The sequence below is a fragment of the Ursus arctos genome, unplaced genomic scaffold (genome assembly GCF_023065955.2).
Source record: "Ursus arctos isolate Adak ecotype North America unplaced genomic scaffold, UrsArc2.0 scaffold_18, whole genome shotgun sequence".
In the NCBI taxonomy this organism is placed as follows: Eukaryota; Metazoa; Chordata; class Mammalia; order Carnivora; family Ursidae; genus Ursus; species Ursus arctos.
In genome coordinates this window covers 2,148,375-2,174,720 of record NW_026622852.1, presented here as the reverse complement: position 1 = coordinate 2,174,720, position 26,346 = coordinate 2,148,375, and the positions used below count along the sequence as shown (strand labels likewise).

At 38.5% G+C, this 26,346-nt stretch overlaps 1 protein-coding gene across 12 annotated transcripts in view; it reads right to left on the bottom strand.

The window, feature by feature from the left end:
• KDM4C (lysine demethylase 4C) overlaps positions 1-26,346 on the bottom strand; it is a 419,337-nt gene that overhangs the window by 240,294 nt on the left and 152,697 nt on the right. For 2 of the 12 annotated variants that reach the window (XM_048223483.2, XM_048223484.2), the window contains one exon: positions 15,368-24,970. The exons of the other annotated variants lie outside the window; for them this stretch is intronic. In XM_048223483.2, the coding sequence (XP_048079440.1) occupies positions 24,965-24,970 (6 nt within the window). In that variant the 3' untranslated portion in view covers positions 15,368-24,964. Of the gene's footprint in view, positions 1-15,367; positions 24,971-26,346 lie in introns of those variants that run through there. 12 annotated transcript variants of the gene reach the window in all.

Genomic DNA, 26,346 nt, shown 5'->3' with positions numbered 1-26,346 from the left:
TACTCTGTGGCCATCAACCCCTCCCCTCCCCAAATGTACACTTTATTCAACAAACTTTTTCCTGAGGGCCTTGAACTAAGGGATTAAAAAAGTGGGGGATGGGGCATTCCTAGGCTTATGGATTACTCAGTGATTCCTCCTAAAAGGCCAGTATTGTAGGCCATTATAATATGATTCCAAATCTTATTTCCCAAAGTCTATGCAACAGAGAACGAGGATGGTCTATTGGTCACTGGACACATCACATACTTTCCCCTCTCTGTACTCGGGCTGCAGGTTTTGTCTGATGGACAACATGACCCCACCACTTGAGTACCTACATACCTGTTAGAATCCAGCATCCCTCATGAAGTATTTTCCTAGTGGCATCCAACCCATCCCTCTTACACAACCCCCAAACACCATGGCAGAATCTCTCTCATATTACTTGTACTGTTCTTCAGGGCATGAGTGATTTAGTGATGGCTACACACATGGGAACCAGTTTCCCTGCTAAACCTCAGGTACATTTTCTGTCCTCATGCATCTCTGTCTAGCCTGCAGTGTTAAGCCAGGGCTCTGGTCACATTATTACTTAAGACTTCTTTGTAATTGGCAGTACCTTTAGAGAGTTAATTGTCCATTTTCTTATAAGTTGATATAATTCTTATATATAGCTCCACAGTAAACATTTTTCCCAGATCAGACTTCCATTAAGATATGAGCAGAGCTTACGGACATCCACAGCCCAAGAAGGCTAATATTCAAGAACAGTATTCACTGATATGGAGGAAATTATTATTAAGCATGAATGTCTACTTGAGGGCCATTTATTGGGTACATAAAAGTACCTTTATTAACTAATGAAGAGTATTTCTTTATAAAACACTAATTACTGTGACCTTTTTTTTTACTTTAAATCTTACAACTCTTATTTGTTGTGTATCACTAATTGTTAACCAATATTTTTCTCATGAAAATTATTTTGTTCAATATATACTGCTTTGAGCAACTATAAACTTACTATAGTGAGGTGATGGCAGTTTCACCCTGGAGGTGGCAAGAAGGAGGGTGGGGGGTGTCCTACATGGAAAAACAAGATAAGTATCCAGCAATGCCTGCTGCACTCATTACAGGGGATCAAGGCCCGAAGTGTGTGTAGGGTGGATGGCCAGGAGGGGGAGTGGGCTGCGGAGACAAGGGAGGGTAAACAAAGTAATCCAAACGCTTGCAGAGTCAGGATGCCATTGTTACCCTGAAGGGTCCTGGCATAAGACAGTATTCACAGGCAAAGGATGAGACTGCAGTAATGTATCTCAATATGTATTCAGAGGACTACGGGCATCAGAATACTCTAAGATGCCTGCTATACAATGCAGCTGCAGAGGAGTGGAAGCCTGCTTCCACCTTTTTTTTTTTTTTTTTTTTTTTTTTTGCTTCTACATTTTTATAGGAACTACAGGTTTCTTCTGTACACGGAAGTGAAAGAACTACTAGATTAGGTTTATCATCATTTTACAACAAAGGAATACTAATTGCTTAAGACATATAAGTAATTACATGTGTAGATCCCTTTAAAATGTATTTTTAAATAAATGCCACTAACTTGAATAGCTGCTTTATTTTCTAGGCATTCTCTGTATTAGGTGCTCAATTAAAAAAAAATGAAATGATCTGTACAAAAAGATTATAGAGAAATTTACAGAAACAACTCATGTAGACAATTCTGTAAATACTGACAGAATGGGGCAGAAGTTATTTTGAGGATGTGAAAATTCAACACACATATCCCAAAAACCCTACTGCCCTGGAGTATTTCCCATCAGTGGCTGTATCTGACCTGTAGGAGATCCCAAGAACTGCTGACTCTGAATAATTTTACTTCTGTGAGGAGTCTTGGGAGACAGAAACATTTTAACACAGCACCAAGGAAAATGTCTTTCTCCTCTGACAAACTGAAGCCAATTAAGTCAAAATCATCACATTGATACAATTATACCAGGAAGAGTTAAAATGAGACTAATATCCCAAACACCCTCAGGACTCATTAAGAGTGAGTAACATTCTTCAGGGGCCAGTAAAATTAATGACATTTCAGAAATGAGACTCTTATGAGCCATAAAAGAAAGAAGTGGCAGAGGGTTGGGTTGTAGAAATCAAGTCTATTTTAAACCTTAAAAACTAAAGAAAACATTTGAAAGAAAATCTCTACAATTTGTTTAAAATTGTAAAAATGGACTTCTTACATATTTTTTGGCACCTACAAAATATCCTTCCTTCTTACATATCTCAAATTTGGGTTGCAAATCTGACTGAGATACCAGCTGGTTAACTTCAAAACAGGTAACATGGGCTTCAGTTTCTTTCTCCATAAAATGAAGAAGAGTCAACTCAGTAGAGGGGATAAAGTTCCTGGACCAGTGACTGGCGCAGAGTAGCCAAAGCAGCCACTTAACTAAATGAACAGCTTCTATACCTTAATTTCTATCTTATTCTATAGCTTACGTACACTGTCTCCTTACTGAACTGTTCAAAGGGGTGCCAAGGGGGAGTCAAACAGGATAACATGTACACTGCTTTCTGAAAAGTAAAGCATTACACTCAAATGTGAGCTGTTATTAACTTGGAAATGGAAGAATAAACACAATTAAAAGAGATCTGACACCCAGGATAGGTAAGTAAATAGTAAAAGGGCATTTAGTTTCTTTAAATGAGTTCAAGTCTCTTTCATTCCTTCAATATTTATTGAACAAAAGGCAAGGGCCAAGCATTTGTCTTCAATGACCTAGAAGACATATTAGACATAAGCAAACACAAGAAGGAAAAGTTTAAGCACAGTAATTAAGGTAAAGATAACCAGGGATTTCACAGTAGAGAGAGATTACTTCAAGCTTAGGGTGAGCAGATAAATCTTCACAAAAACGAAGTGGTTGAAATGGCCTTGAAGTATGTAGAGTTTGGATAAAGAACATATTTCAGGTAACAGCACAAGGCAAAGCAGGGAGATGAAGAAGCACGGGTGTGAGGTACAAGGTAATTCATTTCTGCTAAAGCACAGGGTGTAGGTAGTGCTGGGCCAACAGCCTGGAAAACGGGCTACAGATAAGCTATAGAGGGCCCTGCATGTGTGTCTCAGGAAACAGAGACTTAAAGAATCCTGGCAGCTGTGCTTCCTTGCCTAAAATCCTTTCACAAAGGAATTTCAGAGTTTTGTATTCTCAGAGTAATCTGACATATTTTAAGAGGGAGGCTACAGCCAAGGGTAACCATCAACCTTCAAGGTGGTTAAAACGTGAATGTTTGAAAAAGAAAGGGTAGGCAAAAATGCAACAAGCAAAGTGACTAATCATGGGAGATAATGAAAGAGGCACCAACGACACAGCAGAAGACCCCAGCTTTTATCTGCTACAAAGATGTAGTGTCCTTACTGGAAAAACAGAACATGGGTGAGTGAGGTATGAATGGTATTTCAGGATACTTAAGTAATGCTCAAGATGATGACAGAAGTACTGACTACAATCTTTGAGAAACTACAGGGAACTAGGACACTCAAGTCCATATCATGAGAGGAGTGATGATAGTAGCCAATCAGCCAGCACCTACCATCTCAGCACAGGAGATACAGCACAAACAAGACAAATAAAAGTGCCTGTTCACAAGGGGTTTACCTTCTAGTATAGGTAAGACAAATAACTAAATTGATAAATACCTTAAAGACAAAAAAGGGCCAAGGGCAGACCTCTGTGACCGTCCAGTAATTAGAGGCCTGATAAAGGAGGCTGAGAAATAGCCAGAGAATTGGAAGAAAACCAGGTGAGGTTGGTGTTATGAGGAGAAAAGAAGATCATGTTTCAAGGAGGGCGAGGTGAGATAAAATGAGGATGGGGAACTGACTAATGGCTTTGGACCAGAAAAGACCTTGATGGAAGTTGTGCTGACAGCCCTGTGTGAGTGTGCGAAAGCAGCAGTGTGAGGTGAGGAAACAGAGACAGGAAGTATAGCAATTCTTTCCAAGAGTGTGAGAGGGTGGGAGCCAAGATGAGATAGTTTTTCAAGATGGGAAGAGTGGCCCCATGCTATTGAAAAGTCAAATAAGATGAGAACAAAGACTAATACTGAGTTTGGGTAAGGTATAGGCCAATAACTCAAGTAGTTTGAGTGGAGTGGTAAGATAAAATAACAATCAGAATGCCTTGAGAGGGCCAGGAAGCCTCCGCAGAGAAGATCGATGGCCATCTCTAAGGGAAGCTTCTTGTTTTGGGGGTAAGTCTGGTACATATCATATTCTAATTAATCAATTTGTCATCATTTCCTCTATCACCATCACCTGAGAGTCTAGGTAAATATGATCAGGGGTATTCTTAAGTATAAAGCCTAAAGAGTTCATTTTCTTCTAGTGGTAATGGTAAAAATTCTGCATTGACCTTACCAAAAAACTAGTCACCCAATGTATTTCCCATCGATCATATAAGTAATAATGAAGGAAAATGAACACCCATATATTCAACTGCATATACCAATAATATTAGCATATTTATGAATACAAAACTGAGCAACAATTAAGAGGCAACAATACAATTGAGAATGACCAGATCATCTAAAAAGGGATTACAATGCTAAACTACAAGTTCTAAAACCCTATAATATAGAGTCTCTCAGGTAAGTTATAACATTAGGGGTACCGTCTAATAATCTGCGAACTACTGAACATACCCCGATTGTTTTACAACTCTAAAAATCCATTTCCCTAATCTGTATATGTGATAAACAATGTTTGGAGGCATTTGATTTGTTTTTCCCAGCATGTGTTCTTAGCACCAGGCCTTATTCACCCTAGAATGCAGAATGAGACGTAAAGGAGGGGTGAAGTTAATAATGGAAAGATCCTGTGGCTTCTCATTGAGAGGTACATAATCAGTTTCATAATTTAACTGTTGCTATGAGCCACTCATGAAATATTTCTGATTATGCAAAAATTGACTATGGCTACAAAATCTTACCAAAGCAAAAAATGAAAGCAAACACTCAGAGAATAAGATTCCACCTTTCACCTAATATTTCCCTCTCCTTCACTTTTATTTGGTATCTCTTTTTTTTAATAATTTTTATTTTATTAGTCACCATACAGTACATCTGCAGTTTTTGATGCAATGTTCCATGATTCATTATTTGCGTATAACACCCAGTGCACCATGCAATATCTGCCCTCCTTAATACCCATCACCGGCCTATCCCAATCCCCCACCCCCCTCCCCTCTGAAGCCCTCAGTTTGTTTCTCGGAGTCCACAGTCTCTCATGGTTCATCCCCCCTTCTGTTTACCCCCATTCATTCTTCCCTTCCTTCTCCTACCGATCCTCCTATTTCTTATGTTCCATAAATGAGTGAAACCATATGATAATTGTCTTTCTCTGCTTGACTTACTTCACTTAGTACTTATTTGGTATCTCTTTTGCCGATTTTCTCTCTACATCTCCTTCTCTAATACTATCTCACACTTGTTTGCATTTATGAATCCCTTATATGTGTTCATTTAAGTCTCATACCAACACATTTTACTGACAATCTCATATAAGCAATGGGAAAATTGAAGCTGAAAGACATGAGTGGACCTGACTATCAGATTCTGACAAGGCCAGTTTTATTTTGCCACTACCACCACAGATGCCTCTTCCAGTTGAAGCCTACAGCTTTGAGAAATATTTTCTTGTAAGACCCAATGCCTAATACCCACTTGCCATCACACTGGATAATTTGCTCACAAAGAGGAGAAACCTAGCTTATCAACAAACCACCAACAAAGAAAAGGACTTTATTTTTTCTATCACCAGCTGATCACAAGGTCATTTTTAAGAGGAAAATGAAGACATGCTGCCCATACGGTTGTCTCTAACCACAAGATTTTGTTCTCAGAAACTGCTCATTGTAATCCAGAGAAGGGGAATTCAGGGTCCATTAGGGATTCATCTGCAAAGTTTCACTTCAGTGACTAGTAATCCAAGTACCCAAGGCTGACTGCAGCTCAACATAAACAAACACATCCCAATGCCTTTTTATAAAATATAAACTTTAAATTTCTCAAGAAGAAGTACTACATCACTTCAGCTACCGTAAAATCAAAAACAAAAACAAAACCTGACTTTGAACTTGAACTGCAACTGAAGAAATCTTGAATCTCAAATGAGATTTAAATCTCAATAAAAACACAAATAATTCGCATGTTAACTGGGGAAAGGGGGAGAAAAGGAACTACAATGATACACTGTAACAACTTCTTTAAAAACATGTTCTATAAAAGCAATTTTCTAAACAGTGAAGAAGCCCATGATAAACCATCATTCCACTATACCAGGTCAAGAGAGTTCTGGAATTGAGCTTATCCTAGGCAAAAGAAAGCAAGTAAGACCAAATTATTAAAGTTTGTATCTCTTTCTTTCTTTTTTTTTTTTTAAGATTTTATTTATTTATTTGATAGAGATAGAGACAGTCAGCGAGAGAGGGAACACAAGCAGGGGAGTGGGAGAGGAAGAAGCAGGCTCATAGCGGAGGAGCCTGATGTGGGGCTCGACCCCATAACGCCAGGATCACGCCCTGAGTTGAAGGCAGACGCTTAACCGCTGTGCCACCCAGGTGCCCCTAAAGTTTGTATCTCTTTCATTTGATCCACAGATTTTTCTACGGTAACCACATCCTACGGTACCATTCATATCATAATTATTCCATCAGAATAATAGCCCTTCCACGGCTATCATGTGAGATGTGCCACCAACAGTGACAGCTCTGCAATGCTGACATATGATCGTAACAAGTCCCAGGGAAGCACAATTCGGGCATCCATGGAAGAGTTTAAAGAAGAAACAATGAATGGTCTGTGATCAAGAATCCGTACTTTGCAAACTTCAAAAGAGAATACTGAACCCGGAAGTAAAGGCTCAGAAAGTTAAATAGTAAAAAGAATACAGGTTTCCCTGAATGTTCATTGTCATATTCCTGGTTCATTTCAGAACTTCAAAAGTAGGACTCCCAAAGACTCACTAAGACAAAACATCAACATTCAAGCTTTGGTACCAAAATATGTTTTTAAAGAGAAAGAACTAATGCCAGACACATTAGTGAGAGCTGAAGGCCTTATTCTGATCAACAAAATTCTCTAGCATCCATAATTTTTAATTTAAAAAATAGATACAGTACACAACCTATCTTCTGTCTATACTAATGGCAAAGCAGAATCCAAAGACCAAAAGAAAGAATAGTTTTTAGGAAAAATATTTTCAGTTTTTATGTTTAATAAAAACCCCTCTCACAAAAGCCACAAGAGTTTTCTGGGTCAACACAGTATGAGTTGTCCCCAGCAGAAAACAGATGAAATGTTAAACACTGGAATAATCTGACAAGGACTGAATTAAGGAACAGAACAGGTATAGGCAGGGCATAGAAAAACAGAAGAGACAGAGTAGGACCCGGGGTCAGATAACAGCAGGGTATTCACTAAAGCGAGGTCTGAAATGCCTTGAGAAGGGAGCAATTACCAGAATTTGAAGGAGACTACCTGGGAGGATGGTCTGAAGCAACTGCTGTCACTGGGCCCTCATTCTCCTCCCATCCCCATCCCAGCCCTACCTTCCTGCCTGCTCCTTGGTGCAGAAAATTGGGCTTAATGTTCAAGAAGCTGAGAGGTAGTAGAGAAGTCAGAGAAGTGAGGAGTACCTGTGTCTGGAGACGATATATTGTGGCTGAAGAGTGATCATGTAGCATTTGTATACCTGGTAAGATCTTTAAATATTAATATAAGTGAAATGGGAAGTCATGGAAAAGCGATTTTAAGCAGAGAAGTGTACAATCTGAAAAAAGGTCCCTCTAGCCTCTAAATTAAGAATTGACAGGAACAGGGAGACTTTGAGAGTCACTGGGATAATTCAGGCCAGTGATAACAGCGGTTGTACCAGAGCAGTAGTGGCTAGAGTGGTGAGACATGGTCACTTTGAGGTAGATTTGGAAGGTGGAGAATCATGGAGATAATGAATGTGTAATTAAAGAGAAAGAGAGACATCAATAAAGACTCTAGAGTTTTGGGTCTAGCAACCAGAAGAACAGAGTTGTGATTAAATAAGATGTAGAAACCGGTAAAAGCAGTTACTGGATTTAAGTCTGTGAAGCCTATTAGACATCCAAATGGAGTAATCAGCCAGGATCACTTGGCAGGAGTTTGTGGGTTCAGAGGAAAAGTCCAGGATAGATATATAAATTTAGTAGTCAGCAGAAATCAGCATATTTAAAATTGCAAGACTGAATTCAATCACAAGGGAGCAAGTATAGACAGAAGAGAGAAACCCAAAGACTGAGCCCTAGAGTTCTCCAATGTTATGATGTTTGAGAGATAGAGGAAACCAACAAAAGAGACTGAGAAGGAAAAACTGGGTAACGTGGAAGGAAATCGGAAATGTGCAGGGTCCTCAGGAACCAAGCAAAGAATATGCTTCAAGGAGAATGAAATGTAATTGTATCAAATGCTGCTAACAGGTCAGGCGAGATGAGAATTAAAGAATAATACAATTTAGCAATATTGGGTTACCAGTGATTTTGACAAAAGCAGTCTGGGAGCATGGAGAGGGTCAAACAGTGTGGCAGTTAAAGAGATACTGGAAAAAAATGAAACTGAAAGAGCAAATATAGGTGATTCCTTTAAAGAGTGCTGTTAAAAAGGGAAGCAAAGAAAAGGGGTACTATGTATGATGAGAAGAGGGATTACGAGAATCTTTCAGATAGGAGAAATAACATCTTGTAGGATGATGAGAATGATCCAGTAAAGAAGGAAAAACTGATAATGCAGGAAGAAGACTGAGGAACTGGTGAAGCATAGTTCTTGAAGATGCAAGCGGGACTGGGTTCAAATGCACAAGTGGCCTCAAATAGAAACAAAAACAATTTATCCAGAGTAACAGAACAGGACATTGAGTACATGGGTCTTGGTGCTCTTGGGAATCTGTGGAAGTTCTCTTATATTCCCACTGAAATGAGAAGCAAGCCATTTAAGAGAGAATGAGGATGGAGACAAGAAGGGGATCTAGGGGATATGCCTGGACTGCTGGGCATCATAAAATGCCCACCTGAGGTCTTGGATCTGGGAAGAGCAGTTAGGATGGCCGTGTGCTTGTTCCCAGCCACAGTCAGCGACATGGGGACAAGCATGGAGAGCAGGGAGATAGGTGAGTGGAACCAGATGGGGGTGTGACAAGTAAGAGAAGGGCTATGGGTGTGAAGAAAAAGATGACAATGATAGGATATAATCTGCTGGAGAGGAAGTGAGAGCATGAGGGGGATGAGCAACCATGAAAAGTAGGATCAATGGGTTTTAGTTCCTGCTGAGGTTCAAGGGTACGTTGGAATTAAGGTAGTAAAAGGAATGAGCTGAAGAGACAAGGGGTGGATGTCACAGGATGAGATGTCTAAAACTGAAATTAAGAAGACAGTGCACATATTAAGACCACAAAAATGAATGACCGAGGTAAGGTGGGACAAGCTCAATGGAAGAGAGAAAGTCAAGGCAGGAGCTGCCCAGCAATGAGTGCAGGCTTTTCTGAACATCTTTCCCACGAAGTGGAGGGCACCTCCACTTCATGCCTAATCTCTCACATCTCCAAGTCACTTCAGCCAATGAAAATAAAACATATTACTGTAAATGATTTAACCCTCTTGCATTAAACAAACAAAAAAAAAGCTTGATGACCTAACTAATCTCTAATGGGTGAAATATGAATATTTCAATTATATCATATCCCAAAAATCAGAGAGACAAATAAATGGAACTGGGATGTTTCCACTGTATTTTGCAATCATATGGCCACCCACCAAGTATAGAAAAACATGCTGCTTTACAGTCATTTGGCCAAAAATGAGAATATTCAAAGGTGAACCATATTTCTTAAAAATACAGACTTATTTATTCTTAATTAAAGAACAGTTGGCAAACAATATTACATTAGTTTCAGATATACAACATAGTGATTTGACAACTCTATTACACTACGCTAGCCACAAATGTAACTACATTCCGTCACCATACAATGCCATGACAACACCATTGACTATATTCTCAATGCTGTTCCTTTCATCCCTGTGTCTTATTCATTTCGTAACTGGAAGCCTGTATCCCCCATTCCCCATCACCCATTTTGCCCATCTCGCTCCCGATCTCCTGTCTGGAAACCAACGGTTTGTTTTCTGAATTTATGGGTCTGTTTCTAAATGCAGTCTTATCAACCAATCAAGATTAGAGCAGAGATCAATAAATTAGAAACCAGGAGCACAGTAGAGCAGAACAACAGAACTAGAAGCTGGTTCTTTGAAAGAATAAATAAGATCGATAAGCCACTGCCCAGACTTATCCAAAAGAACAGAGAAAGGACCCAAATTAATAAAATTATGAATGAAAGGGGAGAGGTCACGACCAACACCAATGAAATAGGAAGGGACATTAGAAACTTTTATCAACAAGTTTATGCCAATAAATTAAACAACCTGGAAGAAATGGATGCCTTCCTGGAAACCTATAAACTACCAAGACTGAAACAGGAAGAAACTGATTATTTAAACAGACCGATTAATTATGAAGAGATTGAAGCAGTGACCAAAAGCCTCCCCAAAGAACAAGAGTTCAGGGCCTGATGGATTCCCAGGAGAATTCTACCAAACATTCAAAGAAGAAATAATACCTATTCTCCTGAAGCTGTTTCAAAAAATAGAAACAGAGGGGCGCCTGGGTGGCACAGCGGTTAAGCGTCTGCCTTCAGCTCAGGGTGTGATCCCGGCGTTACGGGATCGAGCCCCACGTCAGGCTCCGCCACTATGAGCCTGCTTCTTCCTCTCCCACTCCCCCTGCTTGTGTTCCCTCTCTCGCTGGCTGTCTCTATCTCTGTCAAATAAATAAATGAAATCTTAAAAAAAAAAATAGAAACAGAAGGAAAACTACCAAACTCATTCTATGAGGCCAGTATTACCTTGATCCCCAAACCAGGCAAAGACCCCATCAAAAAGGAGAATTACAGATTGATATCCCTGATGAATATGGATGCCAAAATTCTCAACAAGATCCTAGCTAATAGGATACAACAGTATATTAAAAGGATTATCCATCATGACCAAGTGGGATTCATCCCTGGGATGCAAGGGTGGTTCAACATTCGCAAATCGATCACTGTGATAGATCATATCAACAAGAAAAGAGTCAAGAACCATAGATGCAGAAAAAGCATTTGACAAAATCCAGCATCCTTTCCTGATTAAAACCCTTCAGAGTGGGGCGCCTGGGTGGCACAGCAGTTAAGCGTCTGCCTTCGGCTCAGGGCATGATCCCGGCGTTATGGGATCGAGCCCCACATCAGGCTCCTCCGCTATGAGCTGCTTCTTCCTCTCCCACTCCCCCTGCTTGTGTTCCCTCTCTCTCTGGCTGTCTCTATCTCTGTCAAATAAATAAATAAAATTAAAAAAAAAAAACCTTCAGAGTGTAGGGATAGAGGGTACATTCCTCAATTTCATAAAAACCATCTATGAAAAGCCTACAGCGAATATCATTCTCAATGGGGAAAAGCTAAAAGCCTTTCCCTTAAGATCAGGAACACGACAAGGATGCCCCCTCTCGCCATTATTATTTAACATAGTACTAGAAGTCCTAGCAACAGCAATCAGACAACAAAAAGGAATAAAAGGTATTCAAATCTGCAAAGAAGTCGTCAAATTCTCTCTCTTTGCAGATGACATGATACTTTATATGGGAAACCCAAAGACTCCACCCCCAAATTACCAGAACTCATACAACAATTCAGTAATGTGGCGGGATACAAAATCAATGCTCAGAAATCAGCTGCATTTCTATACACCAACAATGAGACTAAAGAAAGAGAAATTAGGGAACCGATTCCTTTTACAATAGAACCAAAAACCGTTAAGATATCTTGGTTATTAAACCTAACCAGAGAGGTAAAGGATCTATATTCTAGAAACTACAGAACACTGATGAAAGACATTGAAGAAGACATAAAAAGATGGAAAAACATTCCATGCTCATGGATTGGAAGAATAAACATAGTTAAAATGTCTACGCTACCCAGAGCAATCTACACTTTCAATGCCATCCCGATCAAAATACCAATGGCATTTTTCAACATGCTGGAACAAACAATTTTACAATTTGTGTGGAACCAGAAAAGACCCGGAATCACCAAGGAAATGTTGAAAAAGAAAAAACAAAGCTTGTGGCATCACATTGCCTGATTTCAAGCTATACTATAAAGCTGTGATCACAAAGACAGCATGGTACTGGACAAAAACAGACACATAGAGCAATGGAAGAGAATACAGACTCCAGAAATGGACCCTCAACTCTCTGGTCAACTAATGTTTGACAAAGCAGAAAAAAATATCCAGAGGAAAAAAGACTGTCTTCAAAAAATGGTGTTGGGAAAATTGGACAGCTATATACAGAAGAATGAAACTTGACCACTCTCTCACACCATACACAAAGATAAACTTCAAATGGATGAAAGACCTCAATGTGAGACAGGAATCCATCAAAATCCTAGAGAACATAGGCAGCAACCTCTATGACATCGGCCACAGCAACTTCTTTCATGGCACGTCTCCAAAGGCAAGGGAAACAAAAGAAAAAATGAACTTGTGGGACTTCATCAAGATAAAAAGCTTCTGCACAGCAAAGGAAACAGTCAAAAAAACTAAGAGGCACAGCAGTTAAGCATCTGCCTTCAGCTCAGGGTGTGATCCTGGCATTCTGGGATCGAGCCCCACATCAGGCTCCTCGCTGGGAGCCTGCTTCTCCCTCTCCCACTCCCCCTGCTTGTGTTCCCTCTCTCGCTGTCTGTCTGTCTATCTGTCAAATAAATAAATAAAGTCTTTAAAAAAAAAACATTCAAGGTATTTCATGGTGTTCTAAAAGTACTTCAGCTCAAATCACAGAGAGACAACTGTCAAAAACATCCTGCCATGACTTTACTCAAGGTGTTGATTCCCTCTTTCAGACACATACTTCTGAACCACCAATACTTGAAAAATCCCATCCAATGTCCAACAGCTCAAATATTAGCTCCCTCACAAAACATTTCAGATCCCTGCCATGTTAGAATTAAACCCTCCCCATCCAGTATTCCCATATTACCTTGTGCCTTTGTTACAGCATTAATCAGTGATAAATAGCCCAGCCTGTTGCATAATCAAATTCTAAAAACTATCTTTGTGGCTTCTCACACCCAGCATAAATTCTGTCACTACCATAAGCTTATAATGTTAGCTCTATTAACCAACAGCTTACAATGGAATCCAAACACGTTTAACTGGCCCTTTCCTTGTTCTTCAAGAGCTATACCTTGAATGTAATGTATACCTACCAAGAGTAAAGCTAAAATAAGACCCAAGGAAGATATGTAAGTTGCTGCACCATTCAAGGGAAGAAAAACAAAATCAAGAGGTCTCTCTATTCTTGAGACAGACAAATGGATTTCTTCCCACACACCATTGTTTTCTTAAGAGTTAAAAACAATCTGGGGTGCCTGGGAGGCTCAGTCAGTAAGAGTCCAACTCAATTTCAGCTCAGGCCATGATCTCATGGGTCCTGGGATCGAGCCCGTCTTGGCGCTCTGCAATCATTGAGGAGTCTGCTTACAGATTCTCTCCCTCTGCCCCTCCCCTCAACTCACATGCTCGCTCACACATGCTCTCTCTCTAAAATTAATAAATCTTTAGAAGAGTTAAAAACAATCAAATCTTGGCAATGAAACAGCATAAAAAATGCCAAGTACAATGAGGACAATGACTTCTTAATGACTAGACTATAACAATCATTTTCTATCTCTTTTGAATTGAAAGAGAATTTAACCCCCAACCTCAAAGTGGAAAGCATCTCCAATTCTTCACCATGGCAGTAGCTAAAGGAATACACTGAACATGATTGCTTCAAAGGAAGGTCAATTTCTTTTGTTTCCTGTCCCTTTTACAATGCAATCCCCTAACCCCCTCATGGAGATGTGAAGACCCTAATACATGTTCATAGGCAGATGAGAGAACACCTATATTGCAAAATCTAAACAGCAGGAACAGATAATGTGCTTCTTGCCACAAGAGAAAATAAGAGATGATATATTCTAGCAAATCAGTAAGATGATGCATCTTAAAAGCAGTAAAGAAAGCTTATAACTTTCCTAAACTAAAAAGCACCTCACAGAAAAATTCTACCATTCTAGAAGCTTTCAGAATGTTAATTTTGAAAACAAACTTTAATTAACTCCAGAATTTCATGTTTGTGGTCCATTCTCATAAGTAACAATCCTTAAAACATAGAAAAATAAGTAGCAAAATCAAAAAGATATGCAAAGAAATCTGAATAATTCCTAAGCTTTTTTTAATGTTAAAGGGCAGTCATAAATTAGTCCAATACCTTATTATAAACACTAATGTCACCAAAAGCATGTAGCATACCAGAGGGTATTATTGCGGGGGCCAAAGAATAACATACTTTTTCTCACTTTCTTAGACAAACCTATTTAGAACAGTAAAGTAAGAAGTGTCAAAAACAAAGATCAGAACAGGCTCTGAACTGCAAATAAAGACAATGTAGCAAAATTCAAAGGGAATAGGAGAAAGTGTGGTTCAAAGAGTTCTTAGCATCCTGACCTTTAATTTCTTACCTGTACACAGTAGCATGCTTTTTTCTCCACATTTAACAAGTAATATGTTTCAGTTAAAACTGCACAGAATTGACATCAGCTGGCCTCAGGGGATATCAAATACAGCTGTTTGTTTCTAATAGTAACCTTGTGAATTTTTATCTGGGAATTTTCAATTCTGCTTATATGTGTTATCATAATACAGTAGAAGTTGCCCAATTTTTCCCAAATGTTAGCTTCACTAAGACGTCACTAACTAAAAAGGAAGGAAAGGAAGAAAAGAAGAAAGGAAGGCAGACAGGTTGTCAGGGAACCTATGGAGCTGAGATAGCAACCCCAAAGAAGCCTCTGCCTAACCATGAGGGAAGGTGAACTCCACTGACCCACACCTTCAAGAGGAGGTGCCAAATAACATTCCTTTACCTGCCTCTCACCAATCCCACTGGAAAGCACTTTGAATATGACATGTATTAATCCCCAGCTGGCACAAAGCATGGACTAAAAAAGAATATACTTCATAAAAATCCATTTTGTAAACTTGAGCCTAAGACAGCACATTAGATTCCATAAATGTTGCATTACAGTACAAAAAAAAATATGTGTTTCACCATATGCTTTAAGAATACATAAAGTTTTTTTTTTTAAGTTTTAAACCAATTTGCTTGCATTTATATTTTAATACTAGGGAAACATTTTCATGCAAGAATTTTTATTTTTCAATTCATATCCCTGCAGCTAACTTTAAAAGAATACAATCAAACTGTATTACCTACTAAGAAATCTGAACATTTACTTTTCCTAGTATGAGTGCTGGTCTTCTGTTTATTTGAAAACAGAGAAGTGGGGCGCCTGGATGGCTTGGTCAGTTGAGCATCTGACTCTATTTTGGCTCGGGTCATGATCTCAGCGTCATGAGATTAAGCCCCATGACAGGCTCTGAACTCAGTGCTGGGTCTGCTTGAGATTCTCTCTCCCCCTCTGCTCCTTCCCCTGCTTACTAGCGTGGAAGGAAGGAAGGAAGGAAGGAAGGAAGGAAGGAAGGAAGGAAGGAAGGAAGGAAGGAAGGAAGGAGGGAAGAAAGGAGGTCCTGGAAGCCTTGCTTCAAAATTCCTTAGAGACTTATTTTATCTCTACCCCCTCCCAACTTGAAAGTATATAATGGGCTACTCCTCATAACCCCATTTGCAGCTCTTTCTGCCCACAAGCCCTGTCCCTGTGCTTTAATAAAACCACCTTTTTTTTTAAAGATTTTATTTATTTATTGGACAGAGAGAGAGATAGCCTTCGAGAGAGGGAACACAAGCAGGCGGAGTGGGAGAGGAAGAAACAGGCTCCTAGCAGAGGAGCCTGATGTGGGGCTCGATCCCACAATGCCGGGATCACGCCCTGAGCGGAAGGCAGACGCTTAACAACTGAGCCACCCAGGCAACCCTAATAAAACCACCTTTTTGCACCAAAGACGTCTCAAGAATTCTTTCTTAACCATTGGCTTCAAACCCAAACGTCTTTCCTACATCGAACTCCAGGGCTGTGTGGGCTCCTATAACCTTGCCTCACAGAACAGAAGCTCACAGGGCATTGCAAGGAATGCAAGCACTACCTGTTCTCATGTAATCTGCAGAATAAACCCAAAGACAAATAGGAGACCTGTTAACCTGCACAGGAGGGGTTGAGATTGCTGCCTGCCATAGCCGAGCCCGGCAGTACACGCTGTTCATCAAAAGGGGAAGGGGCAGCAAAATTCCCAGAAAAGGGCTATAAATAAGTGAGGGATGGCAGGAAGGGAAGAGTTGAGGTGGGGCAGGAGGAGGAATATGGCTGACAGGTCACAGGAAAGCACTGTGCAGACCCCTCCCCTTGCTCTGCCTGTGCCCTGAGAAAACCGATTCCCAAAGGTCACCTTTCACCTGCCCATTCTGTCCCAACTTGCTGGGGAAAACCTTGAAAAAAAGAAAGATCAGCTGGCAAGGAATTTCAGAACCAGGTTCCCACCTTATTCATTCACAGACTTTTAAACTAGGGACCTGACTTACATCCCCAGACAAAATCTGGGGAGGGGCGCTGAAGAGTCCTCACATCAGAGCTGGGGGGAGGGGGTTGGGTTGGGTTGAGGTTTCCTCTCTCCAGGGACGGTGTCCAGGAGCTGTACCTGCCCTTAGCCCTAGGTGGTGCAGATTCATAAATACACCTTTCAAATATCTCAAAAAAAGCTCCATAACAACAACAAAAAATTTAATTAAGATTCCAGATGTAATAAATTATTTTAGAGATCCAGGAGATTTGTCAAATCCCTTCTTTTGCTTGAAATATGAACATCTGTATATAATTGCTAACATTATTAAACATGCCTGATTTATCTAGCACAGGTAGGAAGTAAAGTGTACCATGAAAAGGGTAGGCATGAATTTCAACTATTTGACGCTATTAATTCCAACATTCCCTACCATACTTGTTTACTCTCTTAATCAGGATATGCAATACATCAAAATCATTAACTTAACAGTTCACAGTCATCACTATAAATATTAGATACAGTTATATGCACTCAGGGATTATTGATATTTACACTCCTCTTTGAAGCTGAAAACAAGTAATTTACCCAAAGCCTCAAATCTAGCCAATTATGTATACCCTGATCTATCAAATTCTTCATCTTGGATATTTTCCTAAGCTACTGCCCTTGTCTTTTTCCCTTCATTTTAAAAGCACTTCACCAGTAGATCTACACTTAATTTTAAGTAAATTCAGTACTTTGAAACCTATAACTACAAGAAAAAGACAATGAGACATTTCTTTTTAAAAACAAACTTTTAATTTTTTAATTGCACATGTAATACTCAGTTGCTGTAGAAATATAATAATAAAATTGCAATCCCCTCAAAGATGATGATAATAAAATTTAATAAATATCTATCTATAATTTATAATACCTATGTACTTTCTTTTTTTTTTTTAAGTAGCCTCCATGGCCAGCACAGAGACCAACATGGGGGCTTGAACTCATGACCCTAAGATCAAGACCTGTGCTGAGATCAAGAGCCAGACACTTAACCAACTGAGCTAGCCAGGTGCCAATGCATGTGCACTTTCAAATATAAAAAGGAAACTCTGCTATTTTGTAATCTGCTTTTAATCCTTAACAGTATATTATAAATGCCTGTCTATCAATAATTACACACCCACGTCATTTTTCACACTGATAAGCACATCATGGATGGATGTACCATAAATTATTCAACCATGCCTCAGTTTTGGACATTTACGTACTACCAGTTTTTCAGTTTCATAATCAACACTATAAGGACTATTCAAATAAGTACATCTAGTGCCACCTTCTCTTTTTCCACAGGACATAGAGCAAGCGCATGCACGCAGGTGCCCTAACGAGTGGAGAAGGGGCAGAGAGAGAGGGAGAGAGAGAATCCCAAGCAGGCTCCACCTCTCCCTCGTCCCCCACGGGGCCCTACATGGGGTTTGATCCCACAACTCCTGATCATGACCCAAGTGGGAAGCCCAACTGACTGGGCCACCCAGGTGTCCCAAATTTTTCTACTTTAAATGTGGACTGACACTCAACTGTACCTCATATTTCTCTTCTATAAGATGGAGGTAGCAATACTACCTCTCTTGCACAGCAGTTGTAAAAATTAGATGAATTCATATAAGTAAAGTTTCATACATGACACAAAGTAAAGACTTACTGAATTTTAGCTATGATAATTATTAATAAATTAAGATTGAGAGGTCCTTGGGGCACCAGGATGGCACAGTGGGTTGAGAATCTGACTTTTGGTTTGGCTTAGGTCCTGATCTCAGGGTTGTGGGATCAAGGCCTGCCTCCAGCTTGTGCTCAGAGTGGAGTTGGCTTGAGTTCCTCTCTCCCTCTTCTTCTGCCCCTCCCCCACACTCACTTGCTCTCTCTCTCTCTCTCTCAAATAAATGAATCTTTTTTAAAAAATTGAGCAGTTCTTTTCTTTTTTTAAAGATTTCATTCATTCATTCATTCATTCATTCATTTTAAAGAGAGTGAGCACGTGTCATGTCAGGGGAGCAGTGAGGCGCAGAGAGGGAGGGAGATAGATGGGGGGGGAGTTTTAAACATTCGTGTAAATTTTACATTCTGGCCCCAAATTATATCAACATTTGACTAAATATGTTTTCAATTAATTTGTTATTAACATTTAGGAATTACAACTACAGTTTAATCAGTTTAAGTAGTACAACTACAGCTTAGTATTAACCCACTATCTCTCACGTAATACAAGTGGTATACATTAGTTGTTTATTTAGTTTGCAATTTTTCAAAATGCAGTTCAAATCTCAGTCTTTTCCTTCATGGTATATACCAATGGATCCCGCCTGGAAAGTCCTCCTCAACCCAAGGAACAGATAAATATTCTCCTATATTTTCTTTCAATATGTTTAACATGAAATATTTCAGCCATATAAAACTTTGCTTTGATGTGACAGAAATCTCAATTTATTTCCCCTTACCTGCCACCCATCTTCACCCTCTTTTCCTCTGTCAAACATACGCTAAAATAATGAAGTTTTTAAAATGTAAGCACATATTTAGCTACTTGTTTCATTAAATGATTTACTGCTCCATTAAAAATACAAATGAAAACTTCTGAGTTTTAATTTTTTTAAGATTTTATTTTTAAGTAATCTCTACATCTAACGTGGGGCTCAAACTTATCACCCCAAGATCATGAGCTACTGACCGAGCCACACACTAAAATCCCTGAGTTTTAATTTTTTTAAATTTTTTTCTGAAATGATTTTTATTTCAAAGCCTTTCTTTTCTACTCCAATTTATATTGCAATTTCGTCTTATATAATTTTCCAAGGCCTTTTACCTAATTTTTATTTACATGTTTATATTTTTCAATTAAAATTGTATATATTTAAGGTATTTTATTTTTTTATTAGGTTCAAAATTGAAGACAATTCTATAATTTTTGGGTACAGCATTTAATAGAAGAAATCTTTGAAGCACTGACAGAGGCAAATATCCATCAACATCTTTGGTGATTTTTCATGGTCATTACTGAATAGCTTGAGTTTGTAAAATAAAATTTCTATCCCCAATACGCATCAATGCCAGTGGATGTGCTAGATCAGATAGCTATGACATGGCGGGATTAATACTAGAGCTGTGGGAGGAAAGAAATGTGTTGGAACTCTCAAGGCTCTCTGGTCTACATTGGAGAGAGCAAGTGCTATTCTTCGCAGCTCTCTGTCCCCTCTTCCTGCATCTACATGTGCCTATCTGCTCGCTTAGCCACAGCCACGAATTAAGGACATCCCCTTCCACAAATGCAAAGCTGGGGTCAGACAAAGAGCAAACTCTTCCTTTGCGTGTACTTACCCAGCAAATTAAAGAATTATATTTTTTACTTTCAAACATGTTCAAATAGCTTTTTGCATTTTCAAAATGCCTCATGTTCTTGCTTTATTTTACAAAGAAGGAGGTCAATTTAAAAAAAAAAAAAAAGGAAGAACAAAACTAGGGATATTTTAGAACAGCTGTCTCAGCATTTGAACTTTTCTCCAAGTAGTACAGTTTCTGTCTCTCCTGTACGACTGACTCAATAAAAATTTATTCCAGAACTACAGTCCGCTAGTATGCTCTGGACACAGCCTGAATGAAAACCAAAGAATAAATATTTTGACCTATTTAAAGTCTCTCTGAACCCAGATGATAAGAATGCATTCCCCCACTGGGTACCTCCATAGTTTTATTCTGAAGGACAGTTAATAGCATGGCTGGCATGTATGTCAGTGGGAGCTGCCCAATAAGGATAGGATATCAGATCTGCCCAGAAGTGTCATCATGGAACAAAGAGTCCAGGCTTACAACTAGTTCCTGAGGTACAGGTGGGAAGCAAAATGCAGGAATGCACTGACGTACTGCCATAGCACAATTTCACATGATGTGGACCCCAAACTGATTTTGTAAGTTTAACAAGTGTCAACACTTCATGAGAGAAGAAACACTTATTACACGACATGTAGGAGTCACTATTTCAGTAACTTATAATAATTACCTCATTTAGTCCTTACAACTAACATACAATGTATTATTATTATAACAACTTACAGAAATCTTGCCAAAAATGATACTACCTATAAATGACCAACCCAACTCAAGCTCAAGCAGTCTAAATTAAATGTCTTCTCTTCACGAGTTGATGCCACTTAATGTCCCCAACTAAGCTCTTTACCTTCACCTTCCAAAAGCTTAGCAAAGAGCAAGCTCAGCAGGTCTGAGTTATCTCTGTCCCTAAATATTTGGTAGAAGCTCCCCTTTCTAAAAAGACTACATCCTCACCCAGGAGGCTCATGGATGTGTTCTGCCCCCTTTTCCTTGCAAATAAGAGGAGCATGACATGATGGGGTCTAAGTTGGGTCCTTCCACTGAAGCCCTTTCCTAGCTACACCCCATTCAAGTCCACCTCACTGTGGAAGAAATGAGACCTGGAGAGTCTTGCACACACTGCTACTATCAGCTTGTAAGTTTTCCCCAATACATTTTATTTTATTTTTGTACTGTGTGTGTGAGCACACACTGCTCCTTTGCACAGCAGCTGCACTACACAACATGTAGGGACCAAATCCATGAACAACTTGCAACAGACATGGGCGCACTGTAAATTTATTTCACAAAGAAGAGCATTTCAATTTGATGATATTTTAGGCTAATGCACACACTTCCTACACATAAAATGAACATTTCTTTTAAGAAACAACTAATCTAGAAGGATTATAAATAATAGTACAAATATCCCTTACTACACTAAGTTACATTCATTTTTATCACCTTCTATTCCATATGAAACATATCAATTACAAATTTATAATCAATGAATATCTCCAATGTCTCCATATGTCAAATTAGGTCAAATGCTATTAGGAAAACACACTCTTGTGAAGACATTGCAGGAAAAGAAAATTTGTGAAGAGACACTGCCCTCTGCTGGTTAATGAAACACACTGTCCATGAATCTTTAATTTGAGAACAAAGTAATGAAATACATTAATATTTAAGCACCATGGTCCATGATACAATTTACAGAGTCTAATAGTGAGTTTTGATTATATGGGAATGATAAATACACACACTGTACACATCTCAGCAAGAGCCAATATACAATTTCAGGCGCTTTTACTACAACAAATACAGAACATTACATTCAATCTGCAAATAGTTTCAAAGCAAATTTCCATTTTCATTCTTTCAGCAATTTTTTAAATAATGTATATCAATGCTATTTATTTTCATTTTAGGATCAATGATGAATATCACCTTAGAGATCAATTAGTAACTACAGGATAAAGTTTTAAAGTCCTTAAAAGTACTATAAGCATGTACAGACACATATTTATCACCCTTCCCTACAGTGAAAACTTGGTTACAAACTAAATATCTTGAAGTAGATAAATTTCAGAACATCTCTACCACGTGCCTATAAGACACATGTAGACATTACTTTAGACCTGAAAACCGTAAAGATAACAGCCTTGTAAAAAAAAAAAAAAAAAATCCCAACAACAGAAGTGCATTCATTCCAGTGGCTTCAAATTCATTCCATTGGCTATAAGCCATCATAATTAACCATTTGCATTCTACTATTTGTTTTTCTATTTACATATTTTAAGATAGTTTTTAAAAAAGATCACTTCACACTATATAAGATACTTATTACCTTGATTTTTGCTTTACAATATATTTTGAAGATCTTTGTCACATCAGTATATATAGATTTAACCCACTGTTTTTAACAGCTATACAGTAGAGATGTTCTAAAAATCTAGTCCCATCCTCTACTGTTAGTAACAATATTTTCACACTAGTGAAATGAGGGAAGTGCTCTAAGTATCCTTGTTTAATCGGCTACAAGAATGGTTTCTAGGATTCCTAACCTTTATCATAAATCTCATACGGTCTCCATGAAATAAAATACACGTATCAGTGCAGTTTTTATGTATGCCAAACTAACATTTAGAAGGAACTTGATATTAAAACTCACATGAGTCTACAACTGTACACAGTAACTATATAAAAATAGGGAATTTTTCAGTGACTCAAAGAGAAATCATTAAAAACCAAAGGCTAAACCTATAGAAAGGGGGAAGTGCACACCATATATTTGTGAAAAATATTATGTGAGTACTCATATGTTTTTGACTATTTAAAAATATTCACCGTCCATTAAAGAACCAATAAAGCTCACAAAAATAGTGAGCATGTAACCCTAAGAATAACACACTTACAACCATACAGTATCCCATTGATCTTTCCTCTTTATATGGACTCCTACTTTATACCACAGTTAAAATCCCCAACTGAAAATACAAATAACTCTATAAATAGTACATTTCCTTGAAGTTCAACCTTCCTCATTTGTGTTCAGTAATCCATACAACTCTATGATTAGTTCTGCTGTGGGCTTAAACCATAAGATACAAATGGCATAAATAGGCTAAGTTTTTCCTCCCTTCACTTAGCTATAAATTTACTCTGAAGGTTTATTAATGAACAGCACTATCACAAACATCCTAGCTGTCATCAGGTTCCTTCCTGTTAAATTTACTGAAGCACACTCTATAGTCTGCACGTCTCCACACACATGCTTTGTAAAACCATAGATCTGCAGATTGAAACTGATTTTTAATAAGTTTTCCCTGCTTGCAAACTGCCCAGTCCCAAAAGTCTATCATCCTCCATTAAATGTATAGCTCAGTGCATGAATGAATATTTAATCTATGGTTGTGCCTTGACTTCCTGTTGAATGCCCATTTCCTTCTTTGTCCTATTTCTATTTTCCCCAAATCTGTAGTTTCCTCACCCTTTGGTTTCCCAGCTTTTGACTCAAGTCAAAACCACTGTGTTTGGCATGGGCTTGTTTTCATAGTTATTATAGCTGGGAATAACAGGTAGAGAAGCACTTTCTCTGTCTTTGCTTCAAAGACAAACCCACGGAAGCAGAAGGCCCAGAACTGCTAACTTACCCACTGAGGACCCCTCTGTCCACAGACCCTACTGAGTAATTGAGACAACAGGCAGCGGGGAGCTGAACACATGACATTCACTGAAAAAAATTCCTTCCACAGTTGTACCTGTTTGGCTTTGTCCTGTGGAGTTTCCATAAATAAGAAGCACCATTTATTTACTTCAAAGCTGAATAATTATAAAGTCTCAGAAAATATATCTAATTCAATCTGCTATGGTGTCAATCAGTTTCAGAAGGTAAATAGAGAAAATAAAGGGGGGCATAGAGGAGGGAGAGGCTCTCTTGAAATGAAATAAACACAAATGACATTATATAAGTCTAATAAATTTAAACTCTTCATGTGCCTATTGAAACTCCAGGTTTATAAACTTCCTAACCTCAGAATGTTTCTTTGCAACACAGTGAATTGCACAGTCCAAATTTTCTTTATAAGTAACCACATCAGTTATTCAGTATAGACTTCAGACTCTCCACTGCACAATTCGAAGACTGGATACTTTTAGTAATATGGATCTAAACTTCCAGTTCCTTTTCTTCATTTTTGCATACACTGACTAGCAAGGTCACCAATATGAACAAAAAGTGAAGTGTAACAGGAACTGAACAAGAATCTGTGCTCAGCACCAACATTTTTCAGACCAGCGCTGAGTGGCTGCATAAATCAGAGACTGATTTAGCTTTGCCACAGACACCATTCACCTCAACAGCACCAGCAAACACATCTGTACAGTAACTGGACAAAAATGTACCATGAACTGATCATAAAGAATCTATACCAGAAATGCCTTCTAAGATGCATTCCACTGACATTTACACTATACTGTAAACCTATGCACAAATCTAAGAACAGCAGTTTATCTAGTAAGATATCTTGGTCATGCTTACTCAAACTAAACATTTTAGGGCTTAGGATTCAGCATTAATTTTGAAGGTCATGGGCAGTAAGCAGCACCAAAACTCAGGAAAACCTCTCCAGCATTCTTTCTAATAAAATGTGAAATACTAAAGCATAAAATACATTTTCTAAAAATTATGACCATGTACCTAAATGAATGTCATTTTAGAGACATAATCTAATCAATTTCAGAACTTTCAACATTCAACATCAAGTAACTTACCAAAGCCCCACTGAGGGGGAAAATACGTAACAGAGAAGAGTTTCACACAGGAGCTAAGGAGGGTTTGGAATACTGCTTTCTTAGAAATCTTTTCTCTCATCAATTCCTTCAATCCCCTGCCAAGACAGCCTCCAGTGTGTGTCCTTACTGGCAGATTAATGCTGCATTTGTTCCTCAACTCAACTCTAGCACATACCCAAAATAGAAAAGTTTGCGTTAGACTTTTTAAATATAGATAGTATATGCTCTTTCGTTGTTTGATTTTAAGAATGACATAAAATTACGGGGTATTTTAAGCACCATCTGCTCTCCTGCAACAATGGGCAATAATTTCCTAATTGTCTTACTTCATGTGCATGTTTTAAATCTAGAGTATCCTTTATGATTATTGCAGTTGGTATTTTCTTATTTATGTAGCCCTTCTTTTTTTAAATTTTTTTTAAATTTATTTATTTGACAGAGAGAGAGAGCACAAGCAGGGGGAGCAGCAGAGGGAGAGGGAGAAGCAGGCTCTCTGTTGAGCAGGGAGCTCAATGCAGGGCTCCATCCCAGGACCCTGGGATCATGACCCGAGCCAAAGGCAGACCCTTAACCAACTGAGCCACCCAGATGCCCCATTATGCAGGCCTCCTTGCCTATGTGTGTATTTAGAAACCAGGCTGGGTTTTATCCCCACTTTGTGTCATTCCTATTTCAATTTCCCATTATCATAGAACTGTTGACAAAAGTCATTTAGTTACTTTTTCCTATCATGTATTCCAAATTCACGGGGATAATCCCTTATGAAGCCAAAGAAATGCAATTCTAAAGAAACTTATTAAAATTTATATGACCAATCCAATCCTTCAAATATGAGAACACAATTAACAATGCTATTATTCGATAAAACAAAAACACTGATGGCATTAACCATCTTCCAGAATGAACTGTGGTGGAATAAACTGAGATGGCGGGTGCAGGCAGGGCCCATCAACAAAGACAAGGCTGGAAACATGCAAGTGCACCAGGTCCACCTAGCCATCTGCTCTGCATGAAGGGAATGAAAGAGAGCAATGAACTAAGGCATTCTTTTTCAAAGTCCTGATTTGTTAACAAGATCTGTGCAATGAACTCGCATGCACTACTGTGGTTCTATGATGCCCTTCAGAAAAAAAATCCACCACAAACCACCTGTCACACTCTATGGGGACAAGCTACAAGATTTCCTAATAAATGTCTATATTCCAAAAATGTTTGACGTGCATAATGAAAGATACATTAAAAGGAAAAATGTTAAAAGGAAAGACATTAGAAAATAATGTTTACAATATTAATCAAATTTGTGTGGATTTTTAAAAAGATATAGACTTATACTGATATTCTTAAAGGGATATGCAAGTTATTCACAGGCTTTACTTTAGGGAAGGGACTGGCAAGGGTGTCATTAAATATTTTTCTGTACTCTAATTGTTTTTTAATCTATGGACATATATTAATTTTTTATTTTATTTTTATACATTTTAACAATGAGTATTTGGGTAATAATATTAAGATCCATAGTTATTTCCTTTCAAACAATTTT